This window comes from Myodes glareolus, chromosome 9 (genome assembly GCF_982192425.1).
Source record: "Myodes glareolus chromosome 9, mMyoGla1.1, whole genome shotgun sequence".
Lineage (NCBI taxonomy): Eukaryota > Metazoa > Chordata > Mammalia > Rodentia > Cricetidae > Myodes > Myodes glareolus.
Window position 1 is genome coordinate 44,235,276 of NC_142034.1, and position 16,273 is coordinate 44,251,548.

Here is a 16,273-nt window from a genome sequence, read left to right on the forward strand (position 1 = left end):
GGAAGTCCACCCCGTCACCTGGTCTCCCTAGGCCTTTCCCGTGGTGAAGGCTGCAGAGAAGGAAGCCATGACTGAGTACCTGTGGGGTCCTCAGCATGCCAGGTGCTCAAAACTCATAGTGACATTTTGTTTGCCCAGAGACCTCTTCCCTCACTTAAGACAGAGAAAGTAAAGGGTCAGAGGGCTTGTCAGTCTCCTGAAGCCACAGGCAGCAGGTGGAAGTGAGATGTGAGCTGTGGTTGGTGCGGCTGTGAGCCCTCTTGGCCTTTGCAGTTCCGATGGGAAAGACACTCTTACCCTGCAAAGAGGAGTGGACAGAACAGTGAGGCAGACTGGCTACAGAGGGCCCTCTCAGGCCTGGCCCCGCTCACAGGTGTGATCCGCGCAGTCTCTGTCTGGTTCCCCCAGCACTGGGAAACACAGGTCCCCTCTGCCTGGGATGTGAGGCAGGTGCTGTGTTCAGAAGTGGGGGGCACCCGGGCTGTTGGGTTTGCAGGCTGGATGGTCTTTCAGCAGAAGCCCCCCCACCTCCACCCCAACACGCACAGAGTGCCAGACTCTAGTAAACCAAACAGCAAACTGGGCTCCGTGTGGTTAGCTCGTTTGCCGTGAGCCCCAGTCCTTCAGCTCCCTGCATCCAGCGTGCTGGTGTGCCAGAAGTGCCCGGGACAGGCGAGGAGGAAGGCTTATCTTCATAGTAAAAAATGCCAATAAAACATCTCTTGGATCGGCTTCGTCGATCCGCCCACACCACCACTAGCTAAATTACCATTTGTTCTCATCTTTTGCCGGTTGCGGTGGCTTCTTTGATTTTCCTGTCTCTGGTTTCTCCACGCCCACTTCAATCTGTTCTCCTCATGGTTTCCAAAACGATAATCATTCAGAAATGCAAATATCATATTTCTCCTAGTGCTTCCCTCCCCATACCTGCGTGATTACAGCTATTTTAGTGCTGTGGTCTTTCAAGACCTTCTCAAAAGTTTCCAGAACTTTCTAGGACCTATACGAATCAGTATTGTCCTGAGCCATCTATTGTTCTAATGTTCTCTATGAGCCAGTATTGTCCTGACCCCTCCCTTCTTGGTCCTATCTAGTCTCCGACTGTCCCCTCCCCCAGTTTTAGAGCTTTTGTGATGCTCATAGGGTGTCCTCACCTGCCATGCCCTCCCCACGTTTCCCTCAGTGCATGCCACACCCCGGGCTCACTCAACCATTTTAGGGATGCCCTCTCTGATGCTTTGTGGAGGTCCCAGGCACCTCCCAGCTGGGCCTGTCTCTTGGAGCTCCCATAGTGTGTGCACCAGCCTCTGTGACTGCAAAGTTGAGGCGTAAACTCATTTTTTAGCCATGTTGTTTATGTGGGGGTGTTGGGACTAGAGCACAGGTGTGTCCGAAGGCCTTGGTGTGTGCATTGTACCTAAGCGGTTGTCCCTCCTCTCAGTTTCCCAGCGGAAGTATAAAACACCTGGGACCTCTGAGTTGGTGACATTCAGAGGGTGTCATACCTGTGTCCACTGAGGCTACTGTGGCATGGATGTTCAGAGGGTGCCACGTTTGCTCTCTGCCTCTTTGTCTCTTGGGTTCCCCAGCCAGGCATGTCTGTGGACACATCTATTGTCTCAGCTTATGACAGACACCATACCTGACCCTGGGAGGATGCAGTTTGACTATTGAATGACTGAAAGATGGATAGGTACACTTTTCTCTTGCCTAGGGCAGTCACTTCAGGACATGGGGAGTTTGCTATCTTCTGATTTAGCCCAGCATGTCTCCGAGACACCTCGGGGGCACTGGCACTAAGAGCACACAGGGTAGGGTTTAGGGGTCATAGTAATTAGTTAGGGCAGGAAACAAACCTTGGGAAAACAGTCTTGAGGCAGATCGCCCACAGACTTTTCAAGGCAAAAGTTGCTTTCCAAAGGGCAATGTGTTTGGCTCACTCCTGGCTGTTTGGGTGGATGCTATCGTAGGACATTTAGGTCAGACGAACCCTGTTGAAGCTCACGGCCTCAGCAGGTATCGCTGAGAACTCAAATCCTTGGCTGTCTGTCAACCCTGTCTGGCTTGTGCTTGGAGTTTTTCAGCAAGCCCTACTAGTGCTTTTGACCAAGCCGGTTTACTTCCTGGCTTCAATACGTGGTCTTGGGGTAGTTAGGACCGGTGATATTATCAGAGATGGCGACACTTATGCAGAGACACCAGCTGACTTGTGAGTGCTTCAAGGGCAGGGAGGGTCCCTTGTACCCTGTACCTCAGTGGGCGCTCACACCTGCCAACAAGGCCTGGGAGCAGGCAGGGGGTAGACCCTTGCATTTGCAGCTTGGGATCAGGTCACAGAGTTCAGTCCTGGTAGATGAGGACAAGGCAGTCAGCTCCATGCTCCCAGCTGTGGCCGCTCTCAGTGTTGGCCTCCTTGGGAACATCTTCCCTTGTGGTCTGGGGCAGACTTGTTTGTTTCTGTTTGAAGTTCCCCAACTTGGAGTTTGACGTCAAGGCAGGATTGCTGGTGGGGAGGCTTGCAGGGAGGCTGTCTCTGCACAAATACACGGGCTGGCAGCTTCCCTGAGGAGCCAGTCAGGGAAGGTTATTGCACAATACTCAGCGTGGGGCCGCCGCGTCTCTCCTCTGCCCACCCCTTGGTTTCTGGCTGATGTTGTCTCGCTCTCCCCCTTCCCTGCTAATGTCAGCCCCTCCGAGACCCCGAAGGGTTCGACTGAGAGCCAAGGGGCCACTTCTAGGGCCAAGCGCTGCGGTCAGCCCATGCATGTTAGTGGAGCCAGCAGCCGTGTGGCAGCCCCCAGAGCCCTCCGTGCATTCCCAGAAACTGTTTTGCAACACATTGGCCTTGGTAGCCAGGCCAGAGTACTTAGCCAACCGGGTTGGCAGGAAGTCCCCAGAAGCATCCAGCTTTGGAGAAGAGATGGAAGCTGGAAGGGAGCACCCCCAGGATTGAGCAGAGGGGCGGTAAGGGAGGGACGGTAGCTGTAGGAACACTAAGGCTGTTCTGGGTGAAGTGGGTCGTGAGAGTTTCTATGATCTCCAGAGGTTGGAAAGTTGAAGACAGGAATTTGACTCTGGCAAGGATTACTGTGAGCATCTACTCACTGTTGTGTGTGCGGTGCTGCACATGGTGGGGAGGAAAGGCACAGGGTGCTGGGGAGCTGGGAGCTGGTGCAAAGTTGGAGCCTATAGGCTAGAGTCTATGTAGATTTAGAAGACAGGGACGATGCGTGGCTGTCCGGCTGCTTTGTTCAGGTTGTAGAACGTGCTAGGACTTAGGCATGTTCAGGGGTGTCCACAGGTGCCAGGCAGGGGAGAGTAGGCATTAAATAAATGTGGAGCTGATCAGGTTTAGTTCAAGGGCTGTTGTAAATCGGAGCAGAGATAGTGGTCTGCTGGGATATATAGACCCGTTCAGGAGGCCTGTGGATGCTGTGGCTTTTATGCACAGGTCTGTTGCCTGCTACAGAGGAGGTATTGCTGGATTTGGGTCACAGGAGAGTTACGTCTTTCCCAGGGCCATCCTGTGTATAGTGGTCAACACAGCTCAGCCATGCTGGGGAGGTGGGTATCAGAAGTCAGTATTTGGGGAGTTTATGCGGGACTCAGAGGCAGAGCATCAGACTAGATCATTTCTTTAATTATAGGATTCAGAAATTCCAATAAAGTTCTTGGTGTCGTCATTTGTAGGCTGGGAATAATATAGCATAGCTACGTGTCTCATGGGCCGAGCATTGTTGCTGTGCTAAGGCTGGTGAGGAGAGGTCCCTTAGCCAGCGAGTATGCCAAGCCAGCTGCTCAGCATCCATTCCAACATAGCTGTGTTGTTTGCTGCTTAGTTTTGGGTAAATGAACATCCCACCCAAAGTGTGTAAAGGGGGCTGGAGGATGGTCCGGTAGCTAGGAGCACTTGCTCCACTGGCGGAGGACCTGTCTCCGGTTCCTGGGGCTGTGTAGGGCAGTTCCTAACTACCACCTGTCTCCCTGGCTTCAGGGAACCTGACACTGTCCTGCCCTTCACAGAAACCCCCACGCACACTCATGTACACAGGTACAAACATGTACACGTACATAAAAATAAGGCCAGGTGTGGTGGCCCTCTGTTTATCCCAGCACTCGAAAGACAAAGGTAGATGGATCTCTGTGAGACAGAGGCCAGCCTGGCCTACACAGGGAGTTCCAGGCCAGCCAGGACTACACAGTGAGATCCTGTCTCAAAAAGTAAAGTAAAACTAAATAGAACCTTGAGCGTGTAAGAGTCTGTGATGTTTTGGGTTCCAGGTGCTTATTTTGTAGGAGAAGGATGCGCCAGGGTTATGGCTAGGTGACACTGGATGTCCCTTGGTGCTTATCAGGAATCTACAAAAATCCCTACTTCCTGGACGTGCCATTGGGAAACCCGGATTAGGAAGAGTTAGGCCCTGTACAAATGGGGAGGTGGTTTCTACGTCCAGGTTCGTAATTGAGTACTAACACAATTTCGTGATTTTCATAATCCAGAGAACCTGCCTCTGTACAAGCGACTCTGGTGTCTCCCTCAGCCTGCTCCTGGCACCCGTTGGCCCCTGTTATATTCCAGCGTTGCATATCTGCTGCCCTAGATATAACCTCCTGCGCTGCATTTGAACATGGAGACTTAGGCCACAGGGAGTGCCCTGCAATCATCACCTGAGCCAGAGTCAGGACGGCAAACGTCTTGGCATCTGGCCACCAACCTAGTCCAGACCTTTGGTTTATAAGACTCCCACAGAAGGGACCTCACGTGCCTAGCTAGGCCCTGCAACTTTAGGATTAAGCTTATGTCATTTGCAGAATCAGCTCTCTGAAAAGAGGTGTTTTTGCGGAGGTCTGAAGTGTGGCTCAGATGACATCCACCAGAGAGGTCTGTGTGTCTCTTCCCACTGAGGCGTTCTTGCTGGCTGAGCTGGAATGATGCTCACAGGGTCCTGTCTCCCGAGCACTCGCTATGTCCTGGAGGCTTGAATGTCTTTGCATGTGGATAGTATGTTTGCCTTACATCACCAGGCCAATGACCATGCCACCCTGTACAAGCCCTTTCTCATGTCACTGTGACCTCCAGGGATGGCCCAGGTAGCTGACAATAACGCTGTGGCATTCGCATTTTCTTGTTGGTTCTAAATATTTTTGTAGGTGGCAACTGACCAGCCTCAACCTCCAAGTGCTGCCTTCCTTCCCAGGTTGGAGCTGAGCCCCGGGGCTTTTCTGTCTTTACTCTTAACTGTCAAAGCTCTGAGCAGAAGGTAAATCTTTGAGTCCAGGCTGCTTAGTGAGTGCTTGCTGTGTGCAGCCTACCAGCTTGTCTCTGTAAACCTGGCTGTGTGTCAGAGCACAGTGGGGCATACACTCTTAACGCAAATGACTCCCAGGGTGTTGGGGTGGGCAGACCAAGGTCCTCCACTGTGGCCAGCATCTTAATGGCTCCTGGCACTGGTGGTCACTTCCCTGGAACCTTAGGTGCTTTTAAATTCCGGAAAATGTAGATCTTGTGGGGTTTGTGGTAAAGAGGAAATGACACCCCCAGTGAGAGTTCCCTGGCACACCCCCTGGGCTGGGCTGGGCTGGGCTGGGCTGGCAGGCCCTGCTGCGGTCTGTCTCAAAAAGTGGCCATTTGGTGCTTCAGTGATTGCCCTGACTTCAGAAAAAGTGAGAGCAGCTCCATTTCTCTGTGACAGGAGCCCTCAGTGCAGGGCGTGAGAGAGCGCTGCTCTAGGGCAGAGTGAGTTCACAGGGGGCAGCAGCTCCAGGACCCCAGTCACAGTGCACCAGGGGCTTGATCCTCAGCTTAGGCCTCACTGGCAGTATGAGCTGTGATCTGAGTGTAATGAGGGGTTACTGTAAGCTCTACACAGTCCTGCCCATGGCCTGCTTGGGATATTTAGCCCAGATCCCCACAGCTTTTATAAAAAGATGGGACTGGGGCACAGCTCGGTGGTAGAGCGCAGAGTGAATGCAGCTGGTAGGTCCATGCCACACCGCCAAGAAGGTTTTTTGACTTTTGTTTTTTGGGGGGTTCTCTGTGTAGCTGTCCTGGAACTTGCTTTGTAGACCAGGCTGGCCTCGAACTCGGAGATCTACCTGCCTCTGCCTCCGGAATGCTGAGAATAAAGGCATGCGCCACCATTTTTTTTTTTAACTCACAGTGTGCTGGGCTCCTGGGCTCTAGGGGTGATCAGAGATGCAGACTAGACCTGGCTCTGCAGAACTCATACCAAAGGAAGGGAGGCGGAGAAGCTGGAAGGACTGAGATCCATTTGGGCAAGGGCCTAGAGGCTTCCTGGAGGAAGGGATGTGGAAACCTAGCCTAGGTCCAAGGATTCTTGGCAAGAGGTTCACTGACACAAATATGAGTGAGTGGCTGAAGAGGGCGGGCATGTAGACCCGGAGACCCACAGCTGGCTCAGGCCAAGCCCGGGGTGGTACTTCCCTGCGTTAGCTGGCCACAGCCGAAATCCTGTGTAAAACAGCTGCGTGACCGATCATACCCAGAGGTCCAGCGTGAAGCCACGCTGGGATGGATGGTCATTACCGACACTGTTGTTAACCCTAGGGCCTCGCCTCATTTGTTAGTGTGGAAAAGGGTAGTTTTGAGTTCACACAGCTGTCTGGTGGGTAGGCCTACCTCTGGTCAACCCTACGAAGCTATGGCTTGCAAGCCATTTGTTGTGAAGGGAGGGAAGGAGGGGGTGAGATCCTGAGAGTAGGGCCTGGCATTTCCGTCCTCCTTCCGGCCCTCCTTCCATCTTCAACCGTTTATGAGCACGTACTACACCCAGGTGCAGTACCCAGCATGAAGGGGCAGAAGTCAGTGAGAGGCACGGGCCCTGCCTTCAGGTAGAGTAGGGGCACCTAATGTGTTACTTGTGGGAATTCCATATCCTCGTTCAAGATGAGCTAGTTCCTTGGGAGTTAGAGGAGTGAAGTAAGACTCAGAGAAAGGAATGAACTTCTTCAAGGTTACCAACCAGTAAGTGGCAGATTTGAGCTGGGACCTGTTCATCTGGGAGGCGCGTATTCGGCTGCTAGGTGAGGGAACCAGGAAAGTTGTAGGCATGGGGGGCGGTAAGGACAAGCTAGGGATGGTTTGGGGCTCTGATTTTCGAGTTTGCCTCTGCTTATACTGTAAAGAATGAATCCGAGCCTGAGGGAAGTATGGGTGTGTCCCTACTTAGGTCTGCACAGTAAAAGTGGCATCTGTGCAGTGACACTTGTGAACTTTGCCCTGAAAATCTTTTCAGGATCTTAGGTTTCCTGGTAGAATAGCAAATAGACTGGGGGTTGGGAGACTAATCAACAAAGAGTGTGATTAGTACTGTCTGCCCTGGGCATCAGAACAGGGTTCAGGAATATCCTGGACTCAGTGAGGAGTATGATTAGTACTGTCTGCCCTGGGCATCAGAACAGGGTTCAGGAATGTCCTGGTCTCAGAGTGTGGTCAGTACTGTCTGCCCTGGGCATTAGAACAGGATGCAGGAATGTCCTGGGCTCAGTGAGGAGTGTGATTAGTATTATCTGCCCTGGGCATTAGAACAGGGTTCAGGAATGTCCTGGGCTCAGAGTGTGGTTAGTATTGTCTGCCCTGGACATCAGAACAGGACGCAGGGATATCCTGGGCTCAGTGAGGAGTGTGGTCAGTACTGTCTGCCCTGGGCATCAGAACAGGATGCAGGGATATCCTGGGCTCAGTGAGGAGTGTGGTCAGTACTGTCTGCCCTGGACATCAGAACAGGACGCAGGGGTTTGTGGGCTCACCTGTGCAAGCATTTTCACCAAACATCCTAACCATATACCTGAGTAGATTATTTTGACTTTGATTTGCCCCTACCAATGATTCTTGTTACGACTAACCCTCCTGACACTGGTTGGAATGATTTGGGGCCTTGTGAGAGGATGAGTGACTCTTGGATGGGCAGAGGAGAGGGTCTTTTCTGGGTTATTGGTGGAGCCAAACTATAATTTTTTTAAAAAAAATAGTCTATGTGTTGTGCATGTGTGTGTATGTGTTCTTGTGGGCACGTGCATGTGGAAGAGTTGATGTCAGATATTTTCCTCAGTTGTTCTCTAGCTTTAAAAAAAAATTGTCCTTGCTGGGCGGTGGTGGCGCATGCCTTTAATCCCAGCACTTGGGAAGCAGAGGCAGGCGGATCTCTGTGAGTTTGAGACTAGCCTGGTCTACAAGAACTAGATCCAGCACAGGCTCCAAAGCTACAGAGAAACCCTGTCTCAAACCCCCTCCCCCAAAAAATTGTTCTTTGTGGGGGGGGGTATGCATGCATGTGCATGTGTGCGTGCACGTACTCCATAGCACACATGGGAAGGTCGAAGGACAAGTTGTTTCCTTCTTCCTTCATGTGGGACCCAGAGGTAAAATTCAGGGTTAGTTTATCAGTCTTGGTAACAGAAGTGCTTTGACCCGCTGAGCCATTTGGTCAACCAATATTTACAGTTTTTAGGGTGCATGTTAGCTAGATAAAAATGTCATCCAGCTCTTGAGAAACGCTTTGGGATCTTTATGGTGATGGGAAAAAGGATACATTACTTAGACAGCCAAACTCTCGGGGCCTGAGTGTGTCTAAGTGACAGGGTCTGGTGTTTAGATGGTGCGTCCCTTTGGCGGGAGGGACACTGAGAGTTACAATAAGATTAGAGTCTGGTCTCAGATATTCTCATGGATGCCACTGGCTTAGCCAAACCAGGTAGCTGCTCTCCATGGTTTTCTTGGAGGGCAGTGGCATGCTCCCTTCTGTTTGAGCCTGCTGGGTAGCCTCAGCTGGAAGAGCCTCCTTTTCAAGCTTGTCCGAGCTGTGCCTTCTTTATGTGTCTTGCCCCTGCCCTTATGTTCTTCAGTGCTGCTCTGAGCTCTATGCTTGACCCGGATCAGTCTGTCCTTGTTCAAGCTTATCTTCCTTGCGGGTTGTTTTTTTGTTTTGTTTTGTTTTAAGCTTTGGACATTCTTCCCCCTGGATCTGGAATTTGCCAACATCTTGGAGTGTATATCCCTGATAGCCTATGTCAAGGGCTGTTACCAACACTGTCCCCACCCCACTGTGCCCAGAAAATTGGGTACTTCCTGTGCAGTGATGAGCTGACTGCTTGTCTCTTCAGCTCTCTGAGGGAGCATCTGTGTGCATGTGTGCGCATGTATGTGCGTGCATGTATGTGTGTGCATGTGTGTGTGTCTCAGAGGGGAAGGATAAGTGACTTGTCCAGGGGAAACCTTCTGACCCAACCGAGGCTGTCTGAATCACAGCTGGAAGCTTGCTTATCTTTGCAAGCCTCCCCCTTTCCTTGTTATCAGTTAGCCTTATTTGAGCCCCAAGCAGGAAGGCTGGCTTCTGTTTTTCTGGCCTCTGTTGTGAATACTGTTGAGGAGCTGGTCTTGAAGGCAGTGTGGTTGGCCAGCCTCAGTGAAGGAAGGGACCAGACCATCTTAACTCCTCTCCCCCAGTGTAGCCTTTCTTCACGGTGAATGACAGCGAGGGTTTCTCCGCCCCCTACTGGCTCCTGCCTGAGCTCTCCCAGAGGGCACATGGCTGCCACATACCTGTGCCGCCCATAAAGGTAACCTTGTCTTTGCTGGACTTCCCGCAGGCGAAGCTGGTGCGGTACATCTGCAAGCAGCGGCAGTGCAAGCTGAGCGTGAGCCCCAGCGACAGGACTGCCGAGCTCAACAGCTACCCGCGCTTCACTGACTGGCTGTATATCTTCAACGTGAGGCCCGAGGTGGTGCAGGTATGCAGCAAGACCCAGGCCAAGAACAGATAAGAGGGAACAAGCAGGGGTCACATCCAAACCTGAGAATGAGGCTCTTATGGCTAAGATACAGGGCCTACGTGCTCTGTTCTTGGAAAGGGGGAGGGGATGGTATGGGCTTTGGGGAACAGCAGCATCCAGTAGGAACCCAGAGTACCTGTGGCTACAGCAAGTGCCCCAGGTGCCAGTGCCTCATAATCTAGGACAGCCTGACCACACTGGCCATTCATTTGATCACATGACAATGACCTTTTCTGAAATCCTTGATTCTATGGCAGACATTGTATTTAACACTGACATTGTAACCTTAGGGCTAGAGAGATGGCTCAGAGCTTAAGAGCTCTTTTTGCTCTTGCAGAGGACCTGGTTTCAGTTCCAGGACCCAGTACCCACAGAGTGGCTAACAACTCTCTGTAACTTGAGTTCCAGGGGATCAAATGCCCTCTTCTGGCCTCCACAGTCACCGAGCGTGCATGTGGTGTATACACATACATGCAATCAAAACACTCATCTTCATAATAAAAGAAAATGAAATGGTTATCTTACTCTGCCCAGAGTTCTATAAAGAGGGTTTTGCCATTCTTCTGTCTTATACTGCACTGGCAAGTGGCAGCCAGGGGACTGGGAAACAAGAATCCGAGCTTGGTTTACTCTTCCCACTGTTGAGCTGTGTTCTTTTTCGGTTCATCTTTCCATCCATCCATTCTTCCCACCCACAACTTACCAGTTAACTAAGCAGTATTCTTGAAGAATGTATCAGGGTCCAGGGCAGCCTTCATGGAGCTACCATAGCAACCGTGTGGAAGCTGTGCCTCGACAAGTCAAGTCTCTAAAATGTAAAAGACTGACCCGCTAGTGCTTAAAGCTAAGTCCATTGTGTGCGGGCTCTGAGGAGAACAGAAAGAGGGGGAAGAATGTCTTGCAAGCCCTGCTACTCAGAAACAAAACAAAACAACCCTTTGAGATTTCGATCCTTTCCCCCAATGTAAAAATCTTTATAACATTTTTAGGGGGCTCAGGCCAGGCAGGCAGGCAGGGAGTCATTGGTCTCATGTGGCTGTAGCTGTACCTTTAGAGATGAGAGCTGTAATCCGAAGCCTGGACACCAAAGAAAGTATAAAATTACCTTGTGTGTGATGTTTTCTGTCTCCCACATGTTGAAGGAACAGTCTTTTTTGGACATATGAGGGTTTATAACATTACTAAAATTAATCTCCTCTGTCATTTGCTGTGGTTGGTTGGTTGGTTGGTTGATTTGAGACAGGGTCTTGCTATGTAGCCCTGGCTGGCCTGGAACTCTGTACCTAGACCAGCAGGGTGACCTCAGGCATGAGGTAGTCCTCCTGCCTCTGCCTCCCAAATGCTGGGTTATAGGCCTGCGTCACCCTACTCCTGTTTGGCTTTTTTATTTTGGTTTGTGTGTGTGTGTGTGTGTGTGTGTGTCCTTTTCACGTGTGGCCACTCAGATTGGAATGTCACTGTGCTGCTCACCTAGCATGTCTGTGGGGCAGCTCCCGTTGGGACCGACTGACGTAATCTTAGGTTTCGCTCTCATCGTTTGGCAGTGAACCCACTGCGTTTTTCTCATGTTTTCACACTCCCGTGTCTTATTTATTGCTTCTTTATGACTGTTTTACAGAGTGGGTGTGGTAAGTTATCAGACGAAGGTGAATTCCAGCCATTGGCAATAAGGTGTGACAGTAACCAGTACTAGTGTGACGGTCTTCATAAATACTCGACAATTATTTCCCTAGGAGACATTCCTGAGTAGAAAAGGACCCCAACATAAAGTGTGCCTTGTCCTGTCATAGGGTTGGGGAGCAAGTGAATCCCAGCTTGACTGGCCCAGTTACCCTCATGTGCGGCGTGGTCCCCTTTGTAGGCAGAAGGGGGGGGGCTGGAATAGGGCTGAGGGAAACTGCTCTGTACAACAGGCTCCTTGAGCGTTACCAGCTGCCCTCCCGCACACACGTGGGTGCACATAACACACACACAGAGTATAATGAGCTACAACCTCTGTCTGTCTCCTCGCCTACCTCCTCGTTCATCAGTCTTCTGCCATACAGAAAGGAGGTTGGGCGTACCATTTGGGCACAGATGTAAGTACATAGACTTGGCAATTGTGCAGAAACAAATTGAGCCACCACCCCAGCCCCCGCTGCCGCCATCATCTGAGTCACACTGTATCTCCTCCGTACCCAGGATCTACACCAGTACCTCAGCTGAGGACATAGCAGTCCAGGCATGGTCACAGAGCTAGTGACGAGGACAAACGCGTGCATGGTTCAAGTTCACAGTGCTAGACTCTGGACTGTGCCCTTTCACCCCCTTTGTTCTCTGAAGATATACATGGCAGCTGGTCCTATGCCTCAGGATTTCTCTGCAAAAGCCTGAAAAACTGGGAGACTCCATCTTTGGGAGAAGCCCCAGTGTGCCCAGGGCAGTGGGTGGCAATGTGGAGCGTTGCTGCAGCTGCTGCTGCGGCCCCTGAGAGCTGTGTGACCGCAGCCAGGTTAGAGGCCTGCCAGCCAGGCCAAGTTGTCCGAGACACTAAGTCAGGCACAGACTGAGTCCTGAGGCCCTAAATGACTCAGCAGAGCCGGGTGCTCAGTAAGCAGTGAGCGCCTTTGACACTAAGGAGCTGATAGACAGCATGGGCTATGGTTAAGTGGATGGTGGAGCCAGGATGCCCCTTTGGGAAGGAGTGCTCTGGAGAACAGAAGGTGAGGGCCAGAGGACAGGAACACTGCCTGCTGCCTGTGACCTCTCACCTGGAGACATGAGCACCTGAGAAGCCAGCTGCTCCAGCAGAGGCTGCGTCCTGCCCACTTGCATATGTGGGTAGGTGCCATCTTCCCCTGTCTCCCCACTTCAGTATCTTCTTGGGCAATAGTTAGGATCCCCCTTTCCCATCTGTTCTCTGTTCTCTGAGTGATCCTAAGAAGGCCAGAGCAGTAGAGTTGTGTACTATGAGGTGCTCTGGGGAGGCCGTATGGAACCATGCTGTCCCCTCCCTTTGAATCCTCTAATGTGGGGGAGACTGGGCCACCTCAGCGGCAGACCTTCCCCAACACTTCAGTCCCATTGTCCTTCAGAAAGGACTTCACAATGCTTTCCCATTGTACTCCTATGAACATGTGTCCCGTGGTCAGAGCTGGGACACATCCCCCGCCCCCCAACCCCTCACCCAAGCTTGTTTCCACCTCACAAGCCAGGCTTCTTCAGTTATGGATTCTCACCCCCTTGGTGATCAGGGAACTAATAGAGACCCGTGGATACCGATGGGTGCCTTTAAACTGCGTCTCACACAACACAGCGGCAGGGTTGTGAGGAAGTGAGCACGCAGAGGCCTCCGTTTCTGTACTCTGAGATAACCGCCCTGTTCACAGTAGGCAGGGACGCTGGCCAGACCTCTCCATGCTTGCTGCAGTCATTGAGACTGACAGTTCACGTTTGTTCCCTTCCTGTCTTTTGTTTGCTGTAATGGGATCACACAGTACGAATTCTGCACGATGTTAGTCTTTTTCTCGCCTTTGTATAAATCCAGAAAATCCACTTGACTTTTTTTTTTTTTTAACAGCACAATAGTGGGAGAATTCTTTAGGATGTCTGACAATGGGCTGGGGCTGCAGCTCAATGGTAGATAGAGTACTGCGGCCTGGAGAGTGACCACAAACACGCCGCAGCCTGCGGATGAAGCTGCAGTGATGGCTCACCTACTCCGCCTACTCCGTGGGAGCAGGGACATCCCAGGGAAGGGGAGTTGTTGAAGTCCACTAGTTAGTTCCCGGCTGCTTAGCCCAGAAATATTCACACAGAAACTGTATTAATGAAATCACTGCCTGGCCCATTATTAGCTCTAGCTTCTTAATGGCTAACTCTTACATATTAATTTAACCCATTTCTATTCATCTGTGTATCACCACGTGGATGTGGTTTACTGGTTGAAGTTCCAGCATCTGTCTCCAGTGGGGCTACATGGCTTCTTCTTGACTCTGCCTTCTTCCAGCATTCAGTTTAGTTTCCCCTGCTGCCTCTATTCCCTGTGCAGGCCCAAGACAGTTTCTTTATTCGTCAATGGCATTCACAGCATACAGAGAGGAATCCCACATCAGGTTGTTGTAAAGGAAGACCTCCCCCCAGCCCCACCCCTCCACACACACACACACACACACACACACACACACACACACATACACACACACACACACATACACACACACACACACACTGAGCCCTTGGGTTATATACTCAGCACTGGGAGGAAGGAAAGGAGGGAGGGAGGGAGGGAGGGAGGGAGGGAGGGAAGGAAGGAATCTGTTGCTATGAATGATTGATTGTGTTTGGATGGGACTACTTGCTTACACGGCTGAGAACCTGTGCCCACAGAAACCACATACTAGCCCCAGAGTGCCTGGCATCAGTGGGGACAGAGGTTGGAGGTGTTGGGTTCCTCTCAGTATGTCTCCATCTCTGCACACCAGATCCAGGATGCCTGGCAGCTGAGGGGTCCAGTCTTGACATCTCACCACAGGATGATGTGTCTTAGGGCTGCTCCTGAAGTCTCTGTGTGTGACAGGGAGTGGTCCTTTTGTGGTGGGATTTGTCCCTTCCATCTCTTGAATGTTGTGCTGACCTTGGCTCTTCACAGCTTCATGACGGAGGAAGACATATGTATGTATATGTATGCATGTATGTATGAAGATAGGCTCTCCTTTACAACATCGCCTTCCTAGGGCTAGCTAACCATCACCTCAGCTTCATGCTGCAGGACTGGACAGTGCTTATGGTCACTTTCCAGGCAACGGTGCCTGGCAGGTGAAGGAAGAGGATCTTCAAACCAGGCCCATGTGGTGGCACACACCCTTAATCCCAGCATTCAGGAAGATGATGTGGGAAGGTCATGAGTTTGAGTCTAGCCTGGACTACATAGTTTGATGGTAACCTGGATTGCATAGCAAGACATTGCCTCAAAAAAATGACTTAGTTGTCATGATTATGGAGTGACAGCTGTACTTCCAGGCTCCTGGTAAGCTGAGGTGGCCACACTTCTTTTCCTTTGTCCTTCCTTCCTTGTCTTAGCTGGGATTGCTATTGCTGTGATGAAGCACCATGGCCAAAAGCAACTTGGAGAAGAAAGGATTTATTTAGCCTACACTTCCACATCACTGTTCATCACTAGACATCAGGGAGGGAACCTGAAAGAGCTGGTGCAGAGGCCGTGGAGGATGCTGCTTCTGACTTGCTCCCCGTGACTTGCTCAGCCTGTTTTCCTATTCGTGCCCAGGACCATGTGCCCAGGGGTGTAGCACTGGCCACAGTGAGCTGGGCTCTCCCACATCAGTCATTAGTTAAGAAAATGGCCTACAGTCCTACCTACAGCCCAGTCTTATGGAGGCATTTTCTCAGCTGAGGCTCCCTCCTCTCAGATGACTCTAGCTTGGGTCACCTGAGTGAACCCCAGCCCTCCACAGCTCAGAGCCTACTGTGGCTCTTCTTACCTGGAAATCTTGGATTCCTCTTCTCTCCCCACACCTGTGGATGCCCAGTTCAGACCCTGGGCAGACTCTGCCTAATGGGACCTCCATGATGGAAATGCTCTACTCCCCCCTGCCCCCGCCCCCAGTGTGGTAAGCCCAGGAAATGATGTATTGGATACACTGGCAACTTGAACTCTGCATGGTTCTGTATCAACATGAGTTTTAAATTATGTGGATGTTGTGTTGTTTCTGCACCTGAGCTGTGCAGGTCCTGATACCTAAGAGCACCCCTGCCAAGAGCTTGGGTGCTCTGACACTCTCTGCCCCGTGAGCCCTGGGCTAGGGTGGAACACTGACCTGAGATGCTCTGATGGGAGCCAGCGTGGCATGTGTGAGGCCAGCAGACAGACTCCTCCCAGACAGACAACGGAAGATCACTCTGGGGAAGACATCAGACCATACCAGCCCCTAACTCTGGCAGGAAGAGCACCCAGACAAGGGAGGAGTGTCTGTGGGGACCCTGTGTCTGGAAAAGCCAGAACTATGATCGTAGGATACGCTGGAGAGAGGCCTGGGAGGAGGCTGCTGAGGAAACCGAGCCAGTTCAGGAACTCTGCGCGTGTCAAGCACAGAGCGTGGGTTTGTCTCAGGGGGGGTAATTGAAGCATGTGAGAAAGCAAATAGGGAAGGGTGAATATTGGAGTTGTTTTAAGGAAAATAAAGCTCCCACTGATTAGCAGGCAGAGTTCACCATGGCTTGCTAGAGAGAAGCAAGGGAGAAAGGCAGCAACCTGCTGGGGGCCCACGGCCTGGAGAGTAAAGGTGCAGGGGATAGGAAGGGGATCTGGAGACCAGTTCAGATTCGAGGCCCCTCCCGCTGGCTCCCACACTAACCATTTCCAGCCACCCCTGCCCCACAGGTTAAACCTAAACATCACAGCTTTGGTTTCTGGCTGCCACTGGGGAAATGATTTCAGAGCCCGTTGGCCAGCAGCCATTTTTTTTTCCCCTCAGCAATTTCC

The 16,273-nt window shown here is 51.5% G+C and overlaps 1 protein-coding gene across 3 annotated transcripts in view; it reads left to right on the top strand.

Moving 5' to 3' along the window:
* Positions 1 to 16,273, top strand: part of Ksr1 (kinase suppressor of ras 1) — a 133,213-nt gene that overhangs the window by 64,224 nt on the left and 52,716 nt on the right. For all 3 annotated transcript variants that reach the window (XM_085695462.2, XM_085695463.2, XM_085695465.2), the window contains exon 2: positions 9,610 to 9,750. In XM_085695462.2, coding sequence (XP_085551588.1) covers positions 9,610 to 9,750 — 141 coding nt within the window. The remainder of the gene's footprint in view (positions 1 to 9,609; positions 9,751 to 16,273) is intronic.